Raw genomic sequence first — 26,356 nt, forward strand, 5'->3', positions numbered from 1 at the left:
GACAGACAAAATGGGGAAAGAAAGAGATGCATATAGAGAATGAAGGAGCTAAACAACAATTAGTGGGACTTATCTCACACAGTTGCCATGGAGATGGATGTGTATTCCACTCTGTTTAAAAGTGTACAAGTGGAGCCAGCACAAGCTCAGGTCTGCAATCAGACAGACGCACTGAGGCTTTGGCTCTCACTCTCAAATCAAATACACAAGAACATCTGTATTCCAAAACATACAGCTCAGACAATGATGGGACACCGCTTGAAATAAAGCAGCACAAACCTCAGTTCAATATTTAGATTTTATTCGTATTCTTGCAGAGATGCATAGACACACATGCCTACATAATACAAGATATGAACTGCTTTTTCTTTAGACATATAACATTGTACATGTTTATTCAAAAGTTACAGTGCTGTACCATATCATCTATTGGTGTACTGTATTAGCCTCTTTTTTAGCATGTTACGTCATCCCTGAAACACACAAACAAACTCACGGTTACTGGCTAAAGGCAGATACTGTTGGACTGTATAACTAGACAGTGAATGCACCTTCTTGATAGATAATGACACTCTGCTACATACAGCAGTACTGATATTTACATGATGCACTTTTTGGCTCTAAATAACGTTTCACTTGAACTGGTGTTACGAAACATAAGGCAACTATGGCAGACAACAAATCGGGAAAAAAAGTGTCGCACAAAAACGTTTTTTTTTTTTCTTTGTCTGTGTGCGAACATGATTGACATCTCAACAATATAAGCCTTTCTTAACAACAAAGTATACTACTGTTTTTTTATATCATTATTATTATTATTATTGTTAAAATTAATATAATTAGTAGTATTACAAGACAGTAGGACAGGTTATACAGTGTGTACTCGCAAAAGAAGATTAGATTACATTGAACTAACATAGCAGAACAAAGTTTTCAGATTTTGGTCCCATCTCAACCAGCGATGTTACCATATATTGATGATTTCAAATGTAAGACTTCATGTCATTTGTATTACAGAAAACGATGGTTGGAAAAGCATTCAGCTGCTACTGCATGTGTTTTTATTTATTTTCTTTATAAGAAACTGCCTTCGAAATAAAATAAGTTTGGAAAACTGCTCTTGAAGATCCTTGTTTGAGGGTTATTTGTACAGTGATTAATGGGTCATTCTTACAGTTGTGTTAGTTGGCCTGTGATCTCTGGAAGATACTGTACAGACACAGGGTGGTTTCTACTTTTGTCCAAATAAAGACAAGCTGAGAATTTGTATCCTGATGGGAGAACTGTTTTATAGATATTGATGTATATTACTGTTCAAAAGTTTGTTTGTTTGTTTGTTTGTTTGTTTTTTGAAAGAAATTTGTATTTTTATACAGCAAATATTCATTAAATTGATCAAAAGGGACAGTAAAGACAGTTACAATTTAATTACATTTCAAATAAATGCTGTTCTTTGGAACTTTCTGTTCATCAAAGAATTATGAACAACGAATTATAGTTTTCATAAAATGTTTAAGCAGCACAACTGTGATAATAACATTGATAACAATAATAAATGTTTCTTGAGCGGCAAATCAGCATATCAGAATGATTTCTGCAGGCTCATGTGACACTGAAGACTGGAGTAATAATGCTGAAAATTCAGCTTTGCCATTACAGAAATACATTTCATTTTAAAATACATTAAAATATAAAACTGTTACATTAAATTGTAATAATATATCACAATATTACTGTTTTTACTGTATTTTTTAATCAAATAAATGCTGCCTTGGTGAGCATAAGAGTCTTCTTTCAAAAACATACATTTTACAGACTCGAACTTTTGAACAGTAGTGTATCTAGAACAGGAACAGTACACATTTCTAATGGTATCACAAGTTTCAGTCTGAATTTGTACTTTAAGATAGATAATCTTGACAGGAAAGACATATTGAAAGGTTTGTCCTTTTAAAAAAGTTTCTAAAAATGGTAATAAAGTTATTTTGTAAACTTTCAGCATTTAACTAGCACTTACAATTATGCAATTTTAATGTGGTCTCAAGCAACATTGATCATCATTAATATTTTAAAGAGTTACTTCGGGTAAGATTTTTATGTGCCCTAAATATAAAAGTACATTAAAGATAGATTTTGACCAAAAGTACTCTATCATGCTAATACATGCCTGGCAGCTTGAAAACGGACAGATGATGATGATCCACATTTTACCAGTCTACAGGGGTATCGCACCCTTGACTGAGATAGATGATGCATGACTAATGAGAAGATGAATGATTGGTGAGCATCTCAGAAGAGTCCTATCAGGACAAAGATCCCTTAGGTCAGGAAGCTGACTTCTGCTTGAGTGTAGTTTGCTGGGGATGTGAGAGTGTCTTTACAGCTCTCTGAAACAAAGACACAAAGAGAGAAAACAGTTTAACCTAACTTACCATACTAATACACGCGGCAGGGTCAGAAATTAACCAGCAAAAATGTTAACGCAAGAGAGATGAAAGGGAATTATGCCATGTACACACTGCAGCTAAATTCAATTGTCAATTCCCCTTCAAGTGCTTAAAGGTGCATTGCGCAACATTTCATGTTAAAAATACCTGTTTTTCTAACCCATACATGCTTAAACAATTGCCTGATGGGCTGAATGAGCCCTTCTCTGATCACTGCGATTGCCTCTATAATCCTGTACAGTAAAATAAACAAGAGGGATTCGGGTCGGAATTTGAGACTGGGCGTGACGTCATGCGCGTTCAGTTGCAGTGTTGCAGTTTCGCTTGTCGCCAGAGGGGGCATAGTTCTGCAAAAACTCAGAGACTTGCGCAATGCACCTTTAATCCTGTTCTGTACACAAACAGTTCAGCAAGTTACGGGAATGACAATTGCATTCTACAACTATATTATCTCACAAAAAATGCAGGTAGTGACAACCGCATTTACAAAAATTATATGCAGTGTGTTCACTGTACCTAGTTGTTAATGACGTATTTAAATGCACATCATTGATTTGTCTCTCTTCTGTATGCATGGTAAAAGAAATCACAGGGAAAGAGGTACGAGCGTTTACTTGCTCGTGTTGCCAGATCTTGCAAGAAAACACAGAACAAGAAGCCCATAATACACCAAAATAAATCAAAATGTTTATATTGAAAATAAAACCCACTTTACCCACAATGCCCACTTAAATAACGAAACAAACTTGATCGCTTTATATAATATCTATATCTATATATCACCTCATGACCCTAGCAACAAGCTAAAGTATCAAGGAATCAAAATGTGCTTTTACCTAGCAACAGAGAATTATGCATATGAAGTACCAATCATATTAGAAAAAATGATGAAATGAATCTTGTCACCTTTGTCATGCACTTATTCTATATAAACTGCTGTTCTCTTTTTGCTGGGGGGATTCTCTCTGAAATTGTTCTGAGATCCTCCCGGCTGTGATTAAAGCATGATCAAAGGCATTGTCTGGAGTCTGTCTGGTGGTTACTTCTGCGAAGCAGGTCAATGGAGAACTAGATACCTTATTACCGAGTATAGTGTTCATAATGGGTTAGACGCTGTCCGACTTGAAGCAGGCGTCAAAGTAGAGATGCCTAGTAGAGTATAACTTTGTAGGTGTTGAAGTGGAGACATCCCATTCAGCTTAAGTCAGGTGCTATGGGGAATTTCTACCACAAGGTGAAAACTGTCCCAGAAATTCAATAGCAGGGGAAAAATATTCCCTCTTAATAAAGTTCATATATGAGACTGACTGATGTAAAGAAGTGGTGTGATTTAGATCATTGAATCAAGCAAATCTTTAGACAACAGCACGGCATATGTTTTTATATAAGATTTCTGGAATTCAGAAGCTTTGCAGTGAACTCAGACACTCTGGGGAAGCTGTGGGGTTTGTCCATGTTGCTAATGGAAACCTATTAGCATCAATTAAGTTGAGCTACCTTGGGACCAGAAGCAGATCCATAACTCACATCAGGACTGCTGTAGATGATGCCTTTCACTGGTGGATGACAGGCTTTCCACATAATTACTCACAGATCAAGAAAGAAGTCAGCTTGAAAAAGCCTGCTGCATGAGGGAAGACAGTGGCCATCCAGGGAGACTCTGGGCCCTATCTTACACCCGGCGCAATGCAGCGTCAAGGAAAACAAGTGTTTTTTTTGCTAGTTTCAGTCCGACACAGTTATTATTTTCACGTCCTGCGCCACGTTGTTTAAATAGTAAATGCATTTGCGCCTATGGGCGTGCTGGTCTGAAAACGAGGTGTGTTCTGGCGCATTGTTGGCGCGTTGCTATTTTGAGCAACCGAAATAGACTGCGCCATCAACTGAAGCCTGGTCTAAAGTCAATGGCGCAATATTTTTATTTGTTATTTAAAGAGCGTGTTAGTAATGTGCGCCTATAGGCGGGTCCACAACGCGCGTACACTCTGCTTATTAAAGTCCAACTGAAATCAAAATTGACCCTATTTACTTTGTTAGCGCATATTACTAGTCTTGTGGTGAACAATTAATCCGTGCAAGTTAAAACACAGAAAAAAATTGTTTGCCGTCGTAATCTTTAATCAAAGTCTGAAAAGTTACTTCCGGTCTGGAATGGCATCCCTTCTCTGATGACGTAGGTTTGAGGACTTAACCACTCCCCTCAAATCGTTAGTCTGTAATGAGTGAGAGATGGAGAGGAGGAGCGCTAGAGTAAAACCCTGCCCTCAGTTCAATATTCCGTTTCACTGGGAAATACGTCACAGCAACTTCCGGTTCACGCGGACTTTAAACACACAGCTGACGCACAGCAGCACACAAACATACCAAATATTAAAATTAAAAGGATTACAATGTAAAAGATTATTATTGTGTACATCCGCCATGGCGCGAGCATAACTGGCATTTAAAGGGAATGGGAGATGATACTCTGATTGGTTTAACGCACGTAAATCCCAAAACACACCCATTACTCATTAAGAGAATAGGGTCAACCCTTTTAGACCATGCACCTGGCACGCCAACCATTTTTCCCGTCGTTAAACTAGCAAAAGTGGATTGGACACACCCTAAGTGATAGGCCCTGCGCTTTAGACCATGCGCTTATATCGTTAAAATAGGGCCCTCTGCCTTTACTGCAAAAAACATGTTTTTGTGTGTGTGTGTGTGTGTGTGTGTGTATTTTTCAGAGAACAATCTAAATATGCTATGTATTTAGCTAAATTAGCTTGACTTGTTTTCAGTTTTCATATGTTTCACACAATAAATAAACCAACAGAAGAAATGCCATGAGTCTCTGGCCTATAGATCATTCGTACATATTTATTTTTAACATCAGCGATGACATTTCCAAGGATGGAGCATCTTTGCTATGTCTGGTGAGGGAATTATTGCCTGTAATCACTGTTCGTTTTCTGTCAGGACCACAGCTGCTGTACGTCGCTCTGCCCCTCATTGATTCACAGAGTGCATCTGTCTCCACATCAGCAAGGAAAATTGCATGCTTTTCACACAAACAAGAAATCAACCATCACAGAATGTCTGAAAGGCTTAGACGACCTCTGTTTGAATCTTCCAAGAATGGAGGGAAAAGGAAATAAAAAAAAAGCAAGCATGCTAACTGGTGGGATTAATATTCATATTTCCTTTTATTGCCTCTTGAAATGAAAATTCATGCTCATGCTACATCAACTAGTCATAGATGAGATCACAGGACTATATTTAATTATGCATTTATTAATTTATGGAAATATTCATTAATTTACCCATTAAGTGAACCCAAATGTACACTCAGGCTCAAAACGCAGTAATGGAGGCATAATAGAAAAACAACTATGAAAACTGTAGCAATTCCCAGTTGCAAGAAATACTGCAATCCCAAGTTTTTCAGGTGTAATGTTCTGTTATGGATTTCAGATGATTTTTCCCCCCTTTTCAGCAACAGGCGCTAATAAGCTCCTGTTTTACATCAGCAGACGAGGATGTAAAAGGTGGAATGTTTGCTCAAGCAGCTCGTGATCAAGCGATTATCTCCAGAAATAGACTGCCGGCAACCTGTCAGAGCTTTGGGGAATTTGGGGGCTGAGGTGCAAGTCAGTCAGGCTGAGATGAAGTCTGACTTGACAGCAGCTATTAATGAAGGATGTCGGGTTTGTCAAATGGTTTGTCCATCATGATGCTCTCCTTGTTTTGTGTGATGTTATCATCCTATTTCTCTCAGTTTTGAAGTGTCAGTTACAGAATATCTGCACTTATTTTATGGCACTCTATAATACTTTATTCTCTCTTTATTCTATAATCTACTATCAGCAGGTCGTTTTTGTAAGATAAATCCAAACAAAAAGACCTAACCCATGATCATTTTGCAATATATATACAAACAGTGTTCCCCATACCTGTGGTGTCCTGCCATTTACAGTTTTTTTCAATGCTTACACACTAAAATTAAAACTTTCCCAAAATTAGCAAAACCTTACACTCAAGGAGAAAAACACCGGCCTAGATTTGCACAACTGTAAGCACATTGTCAGCTTCACACTTTTTGCAAAACCTTACACACAGTGATTTACAAAACACTAAACACACTTGTATGCATTTGACACAGAAATGTATCATGATGTCATTTCCTTGCAATTTCAAAGCAAAGCCTTTCAAATGAACACAATTGGTTAAACACAGCCACCAGGTATGCACACACTGGTGCTTAATTGTAGACACACCAATCAGGTTTAAGCACTATAAAAAGGCAAGTTTACCTGTCTTCAACAAAAATGGACGGTGTTAGAAGAAGAGGGAGAGTGCGGATGATAGGGGGAATCGGGAGAGGGAGACCGAGACCTGGAGGAGGGGTAGGACATACACAAAGAAGAAGACAACCAAATCTGTGTAACGAAATTACGGACTAACACTGAGGGAGGCTGGACTGAGAGTACAGCCTAACCTAAGCAGGTACACGGTGGCATCAATAGTTCGGACATTTCGTCAAGAGCACAGGTGAGTAACGTATCTTCTGTCAACAGAAAATACATAGCTTTCTGCATGTGTTAACAGTTTTGGTATCTATTCCTGTATCATTTTACAGTAAGCTACATGTATTTTGTTTGGCCAACATAGGTTTGAACGTCGAGAACACCAAGGAGGGAGGGTCCCCATGAGAGATCATAAACCTCATTTTGGCCAATAATGCAATCAGACTTAGAGAAATTCAAGCCCATATTGTCAATGATCACCCAATTTTCAATAATGTCCAACAGGTCTCTCTGTCAACAATAGCCCGTATTTTAAAAAAACATCAAGTTCTGATTAAACAACTGTATAATGTGCCATTTGAAAGAAATTCAGACAGGGTGAAAGTCCTGCGGCGTGAATATGTGGTGGTACATTTTGTTCACTGACTGTAGTATTGTGTACTGCGCATATAACCCTTTTAACTTGTAATTTTACTGTATAGCAGACCTACAGTATATTGATCTACACAATATGATCTTTTGCTGTATTTCAGAGAGTTTTGCAAATGGATGCGGAGGAAGTCCGCATGAAGAACATCATTGGCCACAGGGCTATTGTCAATGTCCCACTGCAACGTTACATTACCCTTTGTGCTGCCATTACACAGAATGGGGTCCTCCACCGCCATGCCAACTTAGGTCCTTACAACACTGACCTCCTAATCTTACATTAGATTACACAATATTACCACAGCAGCAAACCAAAGGGACCAGATGCAATACATTGTCGTCTGGGACAATGTAGCTTTCCATCATTCTGCTCTGGCCCAAAACTGGTTTCAACAACACCCACAATTTACAGTTCAATACCTTCCACCATACCCCCCCCTTCCTAAACCCCATCGAGGAGTTCTTCTCAGCATGGCGGTGGAAGGTTTATGATCTCCGGCCCTATGTCCAGATGCCCCTCATTCAAGCTATGGAGGAAGCATGTGATCAAATTGAAGCAGCATCCATACAAGGGTGGATTTGCAAATGAAAATATAGCCTGTGATGTTGACGAGGCCCTGTGGCCAGATCCAGCTAGGCAGAGAGATGGTTCGTTTTTTTTTTTCAGGTTTTTTTTTTTTTCATTTCTGAACTGGATATGTAATTTATGTAATACTGTAAGCTTACAGTACAATGGTATGTTCAGTAATACTGTATGAAAACTGGAAAATGTTTTGTTATGAATGTTTTGTTGAAATGTTCAGTATTGACTGACTTGAGTACATGAAAAGAAATAAATATTTTCATTAGTCTGCACAATTGGTGTAATGTGGTGTTGGTGAATTTATTTTTCCACTTTCTCTGTGTAAATGCTAAAAGTGTTTTAGGTTAACCACAGGAGTGTTTAACTGATTGAAACAGAATCTGACCATATGATGGTTGTGTTTATGTTGACAACAAAATAAGGTTTTACAAGACGTATAGTCCTGACAAAAGTGTTCCATTGCCATGATCTGAGGTGTAGTGCTACTTTAGTGTAGTGTTGTGCTAATTGTGTGAACGGGGTTTGAAAAACCGGGCCCTGTTTTCAAAACTGTGCTTAAGCAATTGAAAAAAAAAAATTTGTTTAGCCTCAGTTCCACCGTAAACCAAAAGATTTTTACACTTCTTCTAATAACATAAAAGATCACTAATGTTGTGTTTTATGCCATTGCATAAAGCATCTGTCAATTGAACTAAAATCACGCGTTATGCGTGTTTCAGAACAAAGCATGGCATGTGAATAGCTAATGAGCCAGTAGGCGTGTTTCCATTACAGATTTGCGCAAAACTTTTGCGATTTTTTTTCCTCTCTAAATGTCGATAAAAAAATATTGCGAAATGACGTCGTTTCCATTAACTAAAATGTAATTTTTTCCTCTCGTGATCAGTCATTCCATGGCATCGGATGTTGGTAGGTTTATATAATTTATATATATCCCAGCCACCGCACTAGTCATTATTTTTAATGGAAGGAGACGTGTTATCCAAGCATTAATAGTAAGGAAAGCCCCTTATACTTGTGAGTGGCACATATGAGGTGTTTCTCCCTCATATCTGCTTCTAGCTCTTGGTTGAGGTATTTCTTTGAGTTTTAGAATCCAGTATTCCTGCAATTCTTTTGTCTTTTATGAATTTCATAAAGAACTCTGTCTCGTCTTCTGTCCAAAACATACCGCGTCATCTACGTCAGGTGACCTGTAAATGCGCAAAAACTGTTTCCATTGCAGGTTTGCGAAATATTCCTTTTTTGAAATTTACTGAAAAACCACCTCATGCGAGCGTAAAAACTTTTTTGCGATAAATGGGAGTTTTTGTGAAATCGATGTGTTTCCATTGGGCGTATTTTCAATTTGCAATTTCAATTTGCGCTATTTGAAGGGTAATGGAAACGCGGCTAGTGATTTCGGCTCAGTTCACAATAAATGCAAAAAAACTCCATCTCTGCATGTTTAATATTCATTTGGGATTTTACTAGTGTTAAGTAAAATAATTAAAATACTTAATTTTTCATTAACATTTATATTATACAGTGCAGTTGAATTACACTAGTTATTGTGATGGATTTTTTAATTAATCAAGTTTAATTAATCAACTAACATTTGTTTTTCTTACAGGAACGACATTCATATGCTTTTACTGTAAATGTTTCCAAACTCTTTGGGGAAAACTTGTGACTTAAAGTGTGAAAGTTTGTGTGTATAAATAACAAATAGGGGAAGTGAAACTAGACAGATTACAAGTTCTCAAACCTTGTGATAAGTAATCACAAAAACAGAGTTTGCTTGTGCCAGTGACAGATGAAAAAGTTTGGGGCTTTTGAACCAATTGAACCAATCATATTGAAGGTGACATGTTAGTCTTTATTTGTTTTCTCGATTCTATAAAAACTGTTGTATCCGTGTTTTACGGTGGGATTCTCAATGGAATTTGTCTGAGATCCTCTGGCCTTGCTTCTTGGGAAAGATTCCCTGAGAACTGCTCGGGAAGATCTCCTGGTCGTGATTAAAGCATTTAAAGGACATTTGCTTGAGTCTGTTTGTCGATTATTCCTGCGCAGGAAGCTAGTTTAGGAAGGAAGCTAGTTTAGGAAGTAAGCTAGTTTAGGGGAACAAGTTAGTTAGGTGACTATTATTGAATGGGGACGTAGATTTGTAGACGAGACCCAGATAGACTAAACGTCGACAGTAGACATTCAGGGACGTAGATTTGTAGACAAGACTCAGATAGTTAGGTTTAGGGAAAAATCTACCACATTATATATCACTATCGTAGGGATAATAATAATAATATGGACTATTATTATTATTATTATTAGTCCACTTTAAAAAGACTTTACTCTTTTATATTTTGACACTGAAAATGGGTTGAAGCTAATATTTATCAGTACCATTTCTCCTAAAGGATAGGACTAACTCCATAACCAGCAGTTCTCCTTTACCTGTGTGGATGGTGGGTTCAGCTCCGCAAGAAAAGTCTCCAGAATTCAGCAGGAAGCAAGTTGCCTCTTTCATGGTCTTGTCTCTGTTGCGTGAACATCGGAGGGTCCACCTCTCGCTGGGAGAGAGCGGTTGGGTCAGACTGCAGCCCTCCTCTTCTGAAAGAGTGACGTTGGCATCGCCATTCTGCTTTGAATCTGACAACGGGATAAAAAAGACAAAAACATGCATGTCAGTTTGCATGACAATGTTGGCCATCAAGAGAGAACAGATTTCAATATTTGCAGTGAATATAATGTTAATTATAAGAATTAGCATAAACTGCACAAAATGTTGTTAGATTTATGCTTACTTTGAGAAAAATCTTAATATAAATGGTATTTTTTTAATATATCTTGTTTTAAGGATGTTTTAAGGATCCATGTTAATATATTTAATGTAATTACTGTAATATTTCCTGTATAATGCTCTGTTAAGGATTTCGGGGTTACGTTTTGCTTTGCCAAAACAATTGATTTAATCACTTGATTTAATCACAAATTTGATTTGATGATTTTGTGTTACTATTTTGTACTTTGAAAGAAATGGCTTTATATTCCAGGAGTCTTTAGCCTTATTGTACCATATAGTTTCATACATCCTCTCAGACATCACAATTGTCATGAAAATCCTGATGTTCTACCTGAGCGGTTTCTTCCGATGTTCTCCTCAGCGGCGAGGGGGCATGTGTCACTCTGTGTGCTGTTCCTTGGCGAGTTGCTTTCAGACTTCCCAAATGAGGCAGAGTCTATCACCATATCTGGGTTTGGGTTGTGCTTCTTCTTCTTCTTGGGCAGCTTCTGCTTGGCCATAGCCAGCGAGTAGTACATCCCAAAATTGTTAACGATAACGGGCACTGGCATGGCGATGGTAAGCACGCCCGCTAATGCGCATAACGCACCGACCATCATGCCCAGCCACGTCTTAGGGTACATGTCCCCATAACCTAGTGTCGTCATGGTGACCACCGCCCACCAGAAGCTAATGGGAATGTTCTTGAAATGAGTGTGTCTGCTGCCACTAGGGTCTTGGGGATCTGCACCGATACGTTCGGCATAGTAGATCATGGTGGCGAAGATGAGCACCCCGAGAGCAAGAAAGATGATGAGAAGGCAAAACTCATTGACACTCGCCCGCAAGGTGTGGCCAAGGACCCTGAGACCCACAAAATGTCGCGTGAGCTTAAAGATCCGTAGGATGCGCACGAAACGGACCACGCGCAGAAATCCCAGGACATCCTTGGCAGCTTTAGATGTGAGCCAACTCAAACTCATCTCCAGGTAGAAAGGCAGGATGGCTACAAAGTCAATGATGTTTAGCGTGTTCTTGATGAAGAGAAGCTTGTTCGGGCAACATATGATGCGGACCAGGAACTCAAAGGTAAACCAAACCACGCAGATTCCCTCCACCAGCATGAGCACTGGTTTGGTCTCCATCTCCAGCTTGAAGGTTGTGGTGTTTCCGACTGAAGCTGGGTCAGTGCGATTAACAAGCTCATTAAAGGCCTCATGGGTCTCCAGGCAGAAGTTAGTGATGGACACCAGGATGAAAAAGAGAGAGACAAAGGCAATTATCTGAAACAGACAAATGTAGATGTAAGCAGATTAGACTAGAAATAAAACACAACTCAAAAAACAAGTTTTTAAATACATTTGATTGGACGTATAGTGGATGATCAGACAATTTTATATTGTGATCGATCTTGAGGACGCTCACAATCTACTTTTCAAGCGAATCTATAGAGATCGTGATCTTTTATGTCCTTGAAATAATGTTAAAATACAGCAATGACTGCCTACTGGATGGCTGTGCTGACTGGCCAACTTATATCATGTTATATCACCCTCAAAACTCAAACATAACAGAAACCCTTTTAAATCCCAACATAACAGAACATTAAACACTAATAGATATTTCCCTGTAACCTTGAACAAAAACAGAGTTTATAACAGTTAAAGGAATAGTTCACTTTGAAACAAAAATTATGGCATCATTTACCCTCAAGTTGTTTCAAACCTGGATGAATTTCTTTCCTCTGCTGAACACAAAAGAGGGAAAAGTAGGGAAAAAATACTATGGAAGTCATCATGGGGTACATCCACTGTTTGTATACCGACATTCTTCAAAATATCAAATATAGAAATGTATACAGGTTTGAAACAACTTGAGGGTGAGTAAATGATGACAGGAGTTTTATTTTTAAGTGAACTATTCCTTTAATTTCATCATTTTCTCTCCTTACACAGTCAAAACATGCTGATTATACTGTTTAATAGTTCACATAACTTATTTCCATTAAGTGCAATGCAATGAACTTTCAGTCATATTTGAGGTAAAATAACTTGGTTTATTTTGTAAATTTCACATTTTTTGTCACAGATTTAAATGAGTTGTTTAATGCATTACCTAGCTTCATGTTATTAAAAAACATTTAAAACACTTTTTGCAGCACTTGACAGAAACTCTCTCACATCGTCCCCAGGCCAGCACCCATCCTTATTTGTTGAGCCATATTAGTCTGCTTCCTTATTAACATACAGTATTAGGCTATCTCAAAATGTACAACCAATGGAGGCCATTTATTTTTCCTTCATTAGCAAGAAACAATTAAATTAGCTCAAATTAAGCTCCAAATTATCTCTAACAATGATGCTGTGCAGAGTTTAACGAAAATCATCAAATGAAATTGTATATGAAATCACCAGCAGCTAGATGGATCTATGTGGTCTAAGTGGCAATTGTTCTTTTTTGTGAAGATATATGTGAAGATGTGAAGAAAGGATGGAGCAGCAAAGCAAGCGGAAGGGGGGGGGGCGTGTTTGGGGTTGGGTAACCATGACAACCATGTCACACTAGCACCACACAGTTGACTTGTCACGCTGAAGGAGGTACAAGCCCATGGGCGACACAAGGGCGATGTAATCAATTTTATTTATGTTTGCACATCCTCACAGGAGTAATAAACAAATGAAAACACTTTTAACAATTTATTACAGCAGGCTGCCTGTTCAAGATTTGGCGGGCTTAATAAACCCTGACAGAGCTTTAAAGCCGAACTCGGCAACTCTAGCGAACTCTAGTCACTTCTTCGCTGATTTTCCCTTTTGTTGTCGCATGTTTTCCCCACGAGCTCCCCCTACAGCTGTGGTGGGGCGTATATTTCACAACACAGTCGTAAAAAACTCACTTGCGGCGGCCTCCTCCCCTTCTCTACCGCTGCTCATGTGCGTTTGTTTTGATCGGAGCAAGCCAACTGTATCGTGTGGAGCTATGTCTACCGAGGTGGGTAATCTGGTAATACATCATACATGCGTGTGTGTTTATGTCGAATTGCCGTAAAGCAATTTGTGTTTCGCGCTCGTTCTCGTTCTCGCTTTCGCTTCTCACGAGACTTCAAATTTCTATCTTGCCGGGACGGTAGTGAACAAGTTGCAAGGTTGGTTTTCCGCCTGGGAACGCTGGGGGGAGCGGGGAAAGTCACCAATATCACCAGAACAGGTTGTTTAACCATCCAAATGATTTCTAGACAGTTTTATTAAGTTAAAAAAGCTACCAAGTTCTCCTTTAAGATCAGGACGCTTCAGTTTTTTCAGGTCAAGGACCTCTTGGTGAATAGACATGCATATTGTTAGTTATATGCATTTTAAGTCTAGCCTATACTAACATTGGTGAAGTTGATTTCACCAAGTACAACATGTTCCTGGATCAACATCTTTGTTGATCCTGGAACAACATTACAATCAACCAATCAGATTTGAGGGACAAGTTTACAGGTTATGTCAAGTTTAGGCTTACAACAAGGGTTAGGTACTTCTACATCAGTGTTATTCACCTATCATTTCCATCTAACTTTAGGGGTAAGTAAGGTTAGCACTAAATTTTCGGACAGGAAAGTTGTTCCAGGATCAACAAAATATGTTGCTCCAATATCATGTTGTACTTGGCAAAATCACGGTGACCACTAAGATTTATTTAAAGTTGGCATAAAAGTTGGCATAAAATTCATCCTATCTACTTTTTAAATGCATGTTATTGGTCTTTATTGTGAACCAATCATCTGTAAATATTTATTTTTCTTCTTAATCGTAGTCATAACTTGATCTTCCAATGAAATCTCTTCTGTGATGTGTGCTGGACAATCATTTCATCCGCATAAACTCCATCCCTTTCTTACAATCGACTACAAGCTTGCATTAAAAAAAATCTGCCTCCATTCAATCAACAACTGATGGATTGAACCAAGTTCCTGCCCTACATTTTCTTTCTTTTCCGTTAATACATTTCACTCAGATATACATCACTATATGGAGGTAAATAGCTATTGCTACTTTCGTTTTATCATGACTGTAACACCATTTCCATTTTTTTACATATATTTTAAGGGGGGGGGGGGGATTGAACAGAACAGAAATTCTACTGTTGAAGAAATTATTTTCTTTCTTTTTTTGCTGCTAATGTCCTTTTTTACACAAAAACAAATTGTTCCAGATCAAACAACAATTGCCGGACATCCTGTAGCTCCAACTATTGAAGATCTCTGGCTTTGACTTCATACAAAACAAGCTTCTTTGTATTTGTTTTTGAGAAGGTTAACCATCAATTCTCTGTCGAGAAGGTGAACATATTGACCCTGTAAATTTAAAAAGGACAGCAATGGTCCTGTGACTAGGATGGACCCAGCTCAGATCCCATATAGAGCACTTCCTGTTGCTGTACGGATCAAAATGAGAAAACTTCCTTTACTCTTACTATAGCATATCTGTGCATGCACTTTTCCCCAGTTAGATAACAGTAGAATTATGCAAAGACAACAATACTTGGCTGTGGCGAAATTTTGGCAAAGACATATTTCATTGCTGCCTTCTGGCACATTTCGCAACACTTTCAAAGTGAATTGTCCAGCAAGTGTTCAGTTTTATAAAAACAGATAGTTCTGAATCTGGCAAGGCTTTGTTACATTGTTGTATTTATTGCTGCAGTGTGGAAATGAAATGTCTGTTGAGTGATGCTAAAAGGTTAATGGGTTTTTTAAGCATTTGAAAATAACATAGAACCATCACTAATCCCTACCCTAAACCTAACCAATATTGTTAACATCAGGTGAGCTTAAATGCATTGGCTGAAGCAACAATTCCATTTTGGCTTGCTTATACAAAACCTTTAGCTCTTTTATCGTTACACTTGATTCACAGGACTTATACCTTGATGTTAAGTATTACTGTATCACTGTACTAGGTGAGCTACCCGTTATGGAACAGAGACTCAAGACAAAGGATACGAGTGAGAAACAGGTTTATTGTTCTTTGGCAGATGGAGGTCCGAAGGGAGGGTGAGCAGTGTATGTAGACTCCAGGGCGATGCCAGCAGCTCAGGAGACCAGGGCGGAGCAGGCAGCTCGGGGGACCACCAAGGCTGTGCAGGTGGCCAGGGCGGAGCCGACCCTTCAGGTGGCCACAGCGGAGCTTGCAGTTCGGGAGGCCAGGGCAGATCGGCCTTCGTGGCCTTTCCGTGAGAGCCCAGCTTGGCCACTATAGCCGGGGACCTATAGCCCCCCCCCCAAAAAATTCTTGTGCGGAGCTATGGGCTTAGGCTCAGGGACAGATTCAGACGTGGCGGCGGCCTTCGTGGCCGAGGGCACGGGCGGCGGCCATCTTGGCCGGAGAAGAAGGCTCGGGAGGCGAGCCGGCCATCTTGGCCGGAGACAAGGGCTCGGGCGACAGCCATCTTGGCCGGAGACGAGGGCTCGGGAGGCGAGGCGAGGCGGCCATCTTGGCTGGAGACGGGGGCTCAGGCGTGGTGGCGGCCATCTTGGCCGGAGACACAGGCACGGCTCAGCATGCATGACGTGAACAGGCTCAGGCTCGGCGGGACGAGACCCTGGAAGGGTTGCGGCCATGACGGGACAAGGTTCTGGAAGGGCAGCGGGGACGGAAAGAGAATCCGAAACTGCTTCTATTGTATAGGACGACCCACTCACCAACAGGATGTTGTCAATGTATTCCCTCAAGGAACACGTGGTGTCAGTAGCTGGGAATTGCCTAAAGAGTGGATTGTCCAGACCCAACCAAAAGATGGACTTGAGGGCTGCCTCTTTCCAGGACACCTGGTGGACTAGGTGGAGAAACTCCTCTATGTAGGTCTCAATGGGGCAGTGGTCCTGGGAGATGGCCAGAAGCAGATCGACAGGGTCTAGGGGACTGAGCAGGATGCCCATATTGTTGACTTTCTGTATTGGTCCGGTCTTCTGTTATGGAACAGAGACTCAAGACAAAGGATATGAGTGAGAAACAGGTTTATTGTTCTTTAGCAGATGATGAAGGAGGTCGTGGATGCTGCAGTGAGAGGTCGCTGGAGTACACAAAATGGAACGGAGAGAGGTAAGTAACAGGATGATGACAAGAACCAGGAAGATGAATGAGACTTTGGATGAACAGGACGGGAGACACTCACACTTAAACATCAATCGTTGGAAGGTAAGAGACAAGGAAGTGAGTCCTTACTCAAACGAGATCAGATCAAGAGATTGTGTAAGGTGAGTGCTTTTATGCTGACTGTGCTGATGAAGATGTGCAGGTGCAGGTGACAGCGATCTCTGAGATTGGGAAGTGCATGCAGGTGAGGGCTAGGGAGGATGATGGGAAATGTAGTGAGGAGGTGGTGACTTAGCTGGTGACAATGACACTACCAAGCAAGTTTACTATGTTAGAAAAGCCTTATGGAGCTGGTTATGTGATGCAAATATCAAAATGTAAGTCTTCATGAAAATGTAGGTACAGTAGAGACAAGTTTTTTCCAATAAGTCTGCTTACACAATGCACTTGTGCAAATATATAGAAAACCAAAGATGAAGTATGACAGTTGTCTTTTCCAGCAGCCCTTTCATTTCACTCCTGATTAAAGTGCTTTATTGAGTACTTTTGAGTACAACTTTAATCAATAGCAAAGTGGCCACAAAAAGGGAAGTGCCCTCATATTTAAACCAGCAACAATTTCAATCCTATTCAGGACCACATGAAGATTTTTTTTTTTCAGATGCTGAAATTCAAATGTGGTAATTAAATGAGAATACATATGTGGGCAGAGTGAGCGAGGGTGTCTGTGTTAAAAGGCACTTCTTCAGGAGATCTTTCTAGCAATAATAATAAGTCTACACCAAATCCTTTTAACTTTTACAATCATAATTTAGGATTGACTGATGTTGACCATCAAAATGGATTCTGTATTGAAGCTAAACTTGATTGTACAATCAGTTATAGTAACTATAGTACAATATTTTAATTATAGATATTGTAATAGAGAAGAGATGTTCTACGTTTATTTTAGTATAAAAATATTTTGTTTCTAAAGTCGCGTGTAGAATTTTTTTAAAGGAAATTTCTACCAAAACAAATCTGCAGAATTCTCTGACTTACACTAGCACCTTAACTCATACTAGCTCTTCATGCATATAATTTTGAGCTTCACATAAAAGCAGACAGCATATTTTCAGTAATGTGTGAGGCGAAGTTTCGTAGAAAGGGACTCTAAGCTAAATATATTTGTGTTCTAATGAGGAAATGGTGAAATAATTTAGTCAAGCTGCACTCGCACCCCACAGAGTGCTATTGTTACAACATTAGCAAAACCTTTCAGAGTGCTGAATACAAACAGTTTAAGTGGAGTTGTAAATTGCTGGACAGATGGGTCATTGTGCACGTTTATCCAGCACTATATCACATTACAGAACACACATTATAAATACATACTATTGCAACAGTTCATTGAGAATAATTCATTAAACAAAAGCTAATATCATGTCTCCAGTGCAACTGTTTTGTATGCTGACACCATTTTTTTACAATACAAAACATTTATATAAATACATGAAAATCTGAGAGTATGAAAATATGAGCTAAGGTCTTGTATCTGAGCACTAACAGTATTAAGTGCAGAGAGGTTCTTTATTGGTTGCTACACTGTGCTAAAAATTTATTAACAGGAAGGCCAGATGGCTGTTAACTTAGTATTCATTATAAAAATAAACAATGATTGTTATGAGTTCATTTAGATGTAGAAATCACTATTTTTGAAGAGTGATTCATTGAAATCAATCTGGCACTATTAACACTACTTTTACGATAACTGCAACTAAAATCTTAAAGTATATCACGAAAAATGTTGAATAGGTGATAGCTGCAAATGTGCTAGCTTTGTAATGATGCATCCTTTCACAAACACATCTGCACATCCAGATTTTTCATATTTAGGAGTTTATCTATGACAAGAAAATATATACCGTTTGAGTTCAGAAAGACTTAAAAAAAAAAGCCTCACAAATGCTGCAATTATTCGATAAAAAAAAATACAGTAAAAAAATATATATTGTGAATTAATCTAAAATAAATATTTTCTATTTAAAGCTGATGTAAAGCTGAATTTTCAGCATTATTACTCCGGTCTTCAGAGTCGCATGATCCTTCAGAAATCATTCTAATATGCTGATTTGGTCCTCAAGAAACATTTCTTATTATAATTAATGTTGAAAACAGTTGTGCTGCTTAATATTTTTGAAAAAACATGATACTTTTTTTAAATAATTAAAAAGTTTAAAGTTTGTAACAATGTAAAGGTCTTTACTGTCACTTTTGATCAATTTAATTCATCCTTGCCTAATAAAATAAAACATCTTACTGACCCCAAACTATTGAACGGTGTATATGTGAGTGAGAGAGAGTGGTAAAGAGAGAGAGAACGTGTTGCTTGTGTCAGAGAGTGTCCACTTAGATAGTCTACCATACCAGCTGTTCACTACAGCAGCCTCCAGCTCATTTTGTATTTAGTCAGACCTCACAAAGACATTTACCCATAGTGCAGCTGTCACATTCCAGTCCACCTGTATGAGCAAATTAAGTTTCCATGGAAAATAATTCAAGCCTGCCTTAACTGTTAAACAAGTAAAAACAATGTCAGTAAAAGTAGGAAGACTCAGAATATATAGAATAAAGGATAAATATAAACTCTCTAGCATCCAAGTCCTCAGGGGAGTTGTGCTAGTACTAGTCCCTTAATCACAGAGGATAGTTGAAGCTTTACCTAGGACTGGATAAACAAATATGTTACCAATCCATCACTTTAAAAATGTATAAAAATAAATTGTCATCCTGCTCAAATAGTATTGCAAAGTGCTAGCAACTTCAAGGTCAAGGATTTGATTCTCAAAGAATGCATTAATGAATACAATGTCTTGAATGCAATGTCCGTTGCTTTGGATAAAAGCATCTGCCAAATGGATAAAACTGTAAATGTAATTGTGTTTTTTGGTGAACATGGCCATAAATGTACTAGACTATCTGCTAGGGTTTCATGTTTTTGTTTTGTGTTTAATTTCTTTAATGAAAAACATTAGTGGAGATTTTGAGTGCAAGATTTTAGAGCTTAAAGGGATAGTTCACTTTGAAATTAAATTTTGGTATGTTTTAGCTTACCTCAAGGGCATCCAAGATGTAGGTGTCTTTTTTTCCGCAGTAGTTTCAATTTTGATATTTTTAGGTCAAGCCGTTCTTGTCTCTCAGTCGTATAATGCAGGTCTATGGTCACTGTCTCAAAGAGCATGCACAGAGTCCAAATTAAAACAATTTCCCATCGTACAAATTAAACAATTCCCCATCGTGAGTACACATTGATGGCCTAAGACACGAAACAAGCGGTTTGTGTGAGAAAACGAACAGTATTTATATCGTTTTTACCTCTTATACACAGCCACGTCCAAGTGATCTGAGGGCGCACGCGCATCCTGGTGTGTGACGTGTACGCAGACTGGTGCATAGATAAATATACACTAGATGTCACCTTGTCTACGGCAGTTCATTGGAACGAATGTCTTTAAGGCGACATCTAGTGTATATATCTATGCACCAGTCTGCGTACACGTCACACACCAGGATGCACGCGCGCCCTCAGATCACTTGGACGTGGCTGTGTATAAGAGGTAAAAACGATATAAATACTGTTCGTTTTCTCACACAAACCAAGCGTTTCGTGTCTTAGGCCATCCATGTGTACTTACGATGGGGAATTGTTTAATTTGGACGATGGGGAATTGTTTTAATTTGGACTCTGTGCATGCTCTTTGAGACAGTGACCACAGACCTGCATTAAATGACTGACAGACAAGAACGGTTTGACCTAAAAATATCAAAATTGAAACTACTGTGGAAACAAAGACACCTACATCTTGGATGCCCTTGAGGTAGGCTAAAACATACCAAAATTTAATTTCAAAGTGAACTATCCCTTTAACACAAGTAAGGTATAATTCTAAGCAAAGCTTCAATATGCCAAGTGAACCATGACTTTGACTGCCAAAAAGGTACTCCCTCCATGCTTTATATTGTTCCTAAGCTGCAGACTGCAGGGAACTAAAGCAATTACATACACCAGGGATGAATTAAGTCACTATTATTTTGTCTGTCATATAACTCTGAGTCCAGTGCCAGTAGCACATAAGCTGTTGTGCCAAGCATTTCTCCAGAGAATCTGTCTTTTCCCTGCATGAACAACAGTGTTTGTGCATTTGATACATTTCTCTGCAATGGCTTTTGTGTGTGAATGCTCATTTCTGAGAGTAAGAACATAAAAAAAATAAAAAATAAAGTCAAGGCACACTGTCACTGCAGTAACATGTCAGGGCAAAATGCACTTGGGTCAGGGTCAGATAAACTGCGGAAACCCAGGAATAAAAAGGGTGAATAATTTAAATTGTGAATTGAGCTTGGCCTCCTTGACCTTGTGCTTGTATTTCTTCAGTGTATAAAAGTCTGTCACTGCATAATTGTGAAAACAATTTTGCTACAAAGAGCTATCAGTAGTTTATTTATTCCCTCAATGGTCTACAATGATTTTAGTTTTTCTATTTGACTATATTTTTACTTTATGTTGCATATTAAATTAAAATATAAATCTTCAAAAAGTCGGCATGAAATCAAACTGTTCAAATGTTGGGGTCGGTAAGATTTTTGAATGTTTCAGAAACAAGTTTCTTATATGCCTACCAGGGCTGACTGCATCTATTTGATCAAAAATACAGTAAAAACACTATTCAATTTAAAATAACTGTGTTTTAAAATGTAATTTATTCCTGTGCTGTGGAATATGCTGATTAGGAAACATGTCTTAATACTATTAATGTTGAAAACAGTTGTGCTGCTTAATATTTCAGGATTCTTTGATGAATAGAAGGTACGAAAGAACAGTATTTAAGTCACTTTACTGTCACTATAAATCAATTCAATGTGTCTTTGCTATAGGTAACAGTAGTGTAATGTTCCTGGTCTTTTATTGTGAATGATTCATCATTGCACATTGGAAGAACAAATACGGTTTTCACAATCAGCCTCAACATTACAAAACACCACTGCAGTGAACGTGTCATTGCAACAAGCTGTGAGTATAGGTCTGTGAAAAAGTCTAGCCTGTGAAGGATATCTACATTTAGACATTTATCTACAGGTTTATCTAAATGCCAAATGGTTTACCATACTTCTAAACAGACAAAGCCAACCTGTTCATACTCTGTAGCACAGAACTATGAAACTGCTAGAGACACAAGTCTGTTATATACACTCTCTCATTGTGTTCATATAAGGCTCATACCGGAGACCACGGCTCGCTGCATACCTGGACCAGCTTGTGCAGGTATAAATTCTGTGTGCATTTTATTAGAAAGAGACGTACATTAATGGACCTGCACTCGAGTCTTCTGGTTAAATGTTCATAGCGTCTGTTCAAATTTAGCCTCTCTTATGACTTGATTTATCACATAGTTTACATGATTTTGAGATTACAAACAGGGCGCTCTTTAAATCCATTCTCTTGCCAAAAACTTTTCAGAGTGTAAGCAACTGCCTCGTCCTGCCTGTAAAAAGCTTTTATTTCCATTTTTAATAGTTTTTAGATCAAACAACAGACTATCTGTGAATCTGGCAGGCAGCAGGCAGCAGGCAGTCAGTATCTAACAATAAACAAGATCATATTTTATATGGGTTGTGTTCCTCACATATGGTATGGTAGATTGTATCTTAGTCTTTGTTGATTGCATTCACGAAAATAGATCAGAATAGCAAAAATAAGTGAAAAAAATAAATTCCAGTACAAAAAAAATCAACAGGTTATAAATTATTTCTCATCTATTGTTTAATTTCTTGAAAATCATTAACAAACTAATTTGTAACAATACAATTTGTAATAATAAATAATTTTAGGCCGTATCACCCATGCACCCACACCCACTACATCAACAACGGTCAAGGAACAACACCTTTTGTGAGAGAGAGAGAGAGAGAGAGAGAGAGAGAGAGAGAGAGAGAGAGAGAGAGAGAGAGAGAGAGAGAGAGAGAGAGAGAGAGAGAGAGAGAGAGAGATGTAAAATCAATCAAATAACAACAGAATAACTGTCAGTTTGAGAAGCAAGAGCTTCTAATAGACCTGACAGGATGGTTTTCACAGAAAATTGCGTACATTCGACACTCGCCTATGCAAGTCTCATCATATCCATAAATAGAGAAAAGTTGCTCCGGCTCCTTTGACTCGTGTATGGTGTGAAAGTGGCATAGGTTCGTTGTCACAACGAGTAAGAAAGGTTGATATGGAGCATCACCCATTTTAAAAAACACCAAACAGAAGAGAGTCTGCTGGCAAAAAAAGAACGTTTTCGATGAATCAATTAAGTGAATGTTTCAATGACTCACTCATAAAGGCGGTTACTTGTTTGGTTTCTGAATGAATTTGTGTGTTTAAACAAATGGGTTGAATAAGTGATTCAAAGACTCACTCATTAAGACTCTTTGCCACCTACTGGCACAACGATGCAATGCCCAGAAAGAGTCACTAAAAAGCAAAACTCTTATCTTAATCCAGCACAGATCCAGCTCATATTTAAGAAAAACGAAGGTTCAAAATGCACTACATCAGCGCATCTTCATTTACTGCGTTAGACTAAACTTGAAAGGGTCACAGTACTTCCATATTGTTGTCCTATTGTTAGTTTATTTGCTTCTATTGCTCTCCTAATTTGTAAGTCGCTTTGGATATCACATATTTGTTAGAGACCATTATCTTTCACAGTGAGTTCCCTACAGGGCTTTCAATAGTACAAATAGGCTACTGTCCACACATGCCCCCGGGAAATACGTGCATGTCTTAGATTGAGCCGAGAGATTGTTTTAAAGTCATTTTTAATGGTGATTAAACATCAGGCTATATTGTTCATATTAGGGATCTCTGATATCTCATGAAGGTTCAATCCATAATTTATCACTAGAGCCCCTTTAAAACACAGGAGCAGTTCTTTTAGCACACAACCATTCAAAATCATGCTAGCAGAATGCCTAGCACGGCACACATCCAGACAGTTTCTGCCCTCGGTCAATTACCCGGTGACTGATTAATTACCATGACGGTGAGAATGTAATGCTGTAATTAGAGGTAGACCTTACACATCACACACACACACACCAAAACCTTTATTTTAAGGTGACATAGTTACATGTTCTATAGTAATAACAGTAAATTATTTATAATTACATTATATAGTAAGTATATTTACATTTACATTACATTTATATTTAGCAAACGCTTTTATCCTAAGTGACTTACAAATGAGGAGAGCGTTAGAAGCATGCAATAGGACAACAATATTAAAGTGCTGTGACCCTTCCCAGTTTATTCTAACGCTGTATATGTATAATTCATATTACTCAGTACTTATTTGAGTAAGGACAATGTAACTACGTAACCTTAAAATAAAGTGTAACCCAAAAGAATATATTTTGAAGAATGTTGGTAACGAAACAGTTTTGGTTCCCATTGACTTCCATTTTGCCAAGTACCATAAGACTAAGACTCCTGGATCAACAAATTGTCAACATCCCTGTCTGATGTAGTCCTAACTCTATCCCTATCCCTACCCCTAAACCTAACCCTACTATAACTTCTTCCTAAAATCAAAGGGAAATGATAGGTGAATAACACTGATGTAGAAGTACCTAACCCTGGTTGTAAGCCTTAACTTGATATAAACTGTAAACTTGTCCCTCAAATCTGATTGGTCGATTGGAATGTTGTTCCAGGCACACACAAAAAAATGTTGATCCAGGAACATGTTGAACTTGGTGAAATCATGCTCACCCACATTGGATGGATAAAAAAGTAAAATGGAAGTCAATGGGAACTGAAACTGTTTGGTTACTGACATTCTTCAAAATATCTTATTTTATGTTCAGCAGAAGAAGACAATACAAGCAGACTCATTAGACTACATTTGGGTAAAATTATTATTTTAATAGGCTAAGAAAATACACTTAAGTAAATTTATCTTAAAGGTTTTGACATTTTTACTGGGAGACAAGATACTGTAAAAAAATAAATGTTTGCAGTGTTTCTATTTCTTTCCATTTCTCCTCTGCCGTTTGGATCCCGTCATTAATGAAAGCCCTCATAGATAGATTTTCCCTTTTCTAACTGTATTAGCTGGCCTGACTAGCCGTCAGTATGGTAACATAAACCCTGCAGCCCATAATGCTCTCAAGACAGAGATAATTGAGAGAGCCGAAGAGCAGCAGGGTCCAAGAAACCCAACCATTTGCTCCTTGTCATTTCTGGGTGATTGGAATATAATGATGTCTTGTTTGCTCTAAGAGGTTTATTCTTTAGAAAGTGTATCTGTTCTGTTTCACCTCTTTTTTCCCTATTACTGGTTTTCTTAGAGGCGTGATCAGCATCTAGTCTGTCAGGCCTGTATGCTGGATATTATCTAAATTAATTAGGAAAAAACAAACAGCTAGCTTAATAGTGATGAAGTGATGGACCTGCAAGGCAATGGCTCAGCTGTGTAGATGTTAACAACCAAAGCAGCTCAGCTGTGACAAACACACTGCATATCAATGAAATGTGATGTCTGTTTTGTTGCCTAAAGAGAAAAGACACACATTGTATGAGAGCATTGTTATTTTATTTATTTTTAGTGACCTCTGTGCCAAACAACTAAATTAATTCCTAACTTTTACATTTCTCTAAGAGGAGAATTGATTTTCCGGTCAAAAAAAAAAGCAGCCATAAGGTCCAGGGTTCAATACAGTAACAGAGATTTAGTCCTACAATAAAAAGCTTTCACATTACTGATTTAAAAAGCTCATTACAGTAGTGACTGTATGCTCTGCCAAGGGTGCTCTTGCTCGTGATTTAATTACACTTCGAATTTTGCTTCAAAAAACTCAGATATAAAAGATATGATTAGCTATATAATGCACAAAATAGACGTCATAAAAAATCCTCAGGGCAAGTTTGCCGTCTGTAAGAAATGAATACTTAAATTTTATTGTTTTTATAGTTACAAACAATTTCTATTTCAAATGAATGTTAATCTATTAAACGTTCTATTCATCAAAGAATACTGAAAAATATATATATATATCATCATGGAACTGTTTTCAACATTGATCATAAAATATTTCACGATCACCAAATCAGCATATTAGAATAATTTCTGAAGGATCATGTGACACTGAAGACTGGAGTAATGGCTGAAAAGAGCAGCTTTGCCATAAAATAAATAAATTACATTTTAAAATTACAAATAGAAAAGAGCTGCTTTAAATTGTAATAGGCTATTTCACAATATTACTGTTTTTACTGTATTTTTGATCAAATTAAGGTGAGCACTTTCCATGACTATCTAATGAGAACATTATCACACAAATAAATCAAACCAACCAGCTGAAGAATTGTGAGTGGTGATACGCTTTATTCTACGAGTGAGAGGTGAAACGTTTTATTCTATGGTTAATACCTGCGAGTCGATCCTTATCATCTCATCATCATTTGATGGACTTAAAACGGACATATAGACATTTTAAAAGCATTTTAAAGGCACTGTGTCCACTCT

General features: G+C 38.1%; 1 protein-coding gene across 2 annotated transcripts in view; it reads right to left on the minus strand.

Annotated features, from left to right (window-relative positions):
- Nucleotides 1–451: 451 nt before the first annotated feature.
- The window catches only part of kcnc4 (potassium voltage-gated channel, Shaw-related subfamily, member 4), a 28,449-nt gene continuing 2,544 nt past the window's right edge, over nucleotides 452–26,356 (minus strand). The window contains exons 2-5 of one of the 2 annotated variants that reach the window (XM_081348894.1): nucleotides 11,081–12,011; nucleotides 10,537–10,595; nucleotides 10,401–10,436; nucleotides 452–2,387 (exon numbers count right to left, since the gene is read on the minus strand). In XM_081348894.1, coding sequence (XP_081205020.1) covers nucleotides 2,325–2,387; nucleotides 10,401–10,436; nucleotides 10,537–10,595; nucleotides 11,081–12,011 — 1,089 coding nt within the window. In that variant the 3' untranslated portion in view covers nucleotides 452–2,324. Of the gene's footprint in view, nucleotides 2,388–10,400; nucleotides 10,596–11,080; nucleotides 12,012–26,356 lie in introns of both variants that reach the window. The other variant, XM_081348893.1, reaches the window with a different exon arrangement.

The sequence above is a fragment of the Scardinius erythrophthalmus genome, assembly GCF_964197995.2.
Source record: "Scardinius erythrophthalmus genome assembly, chromosome: 20".
NCBI classification, from domain to species: domain Eukaryota; kingdom Metazoa; phylum Chordata; class Actinopteri; order Cypriniformes; family Leuciscidae; genus Scardinius; species Scardinius erythrophthalmus.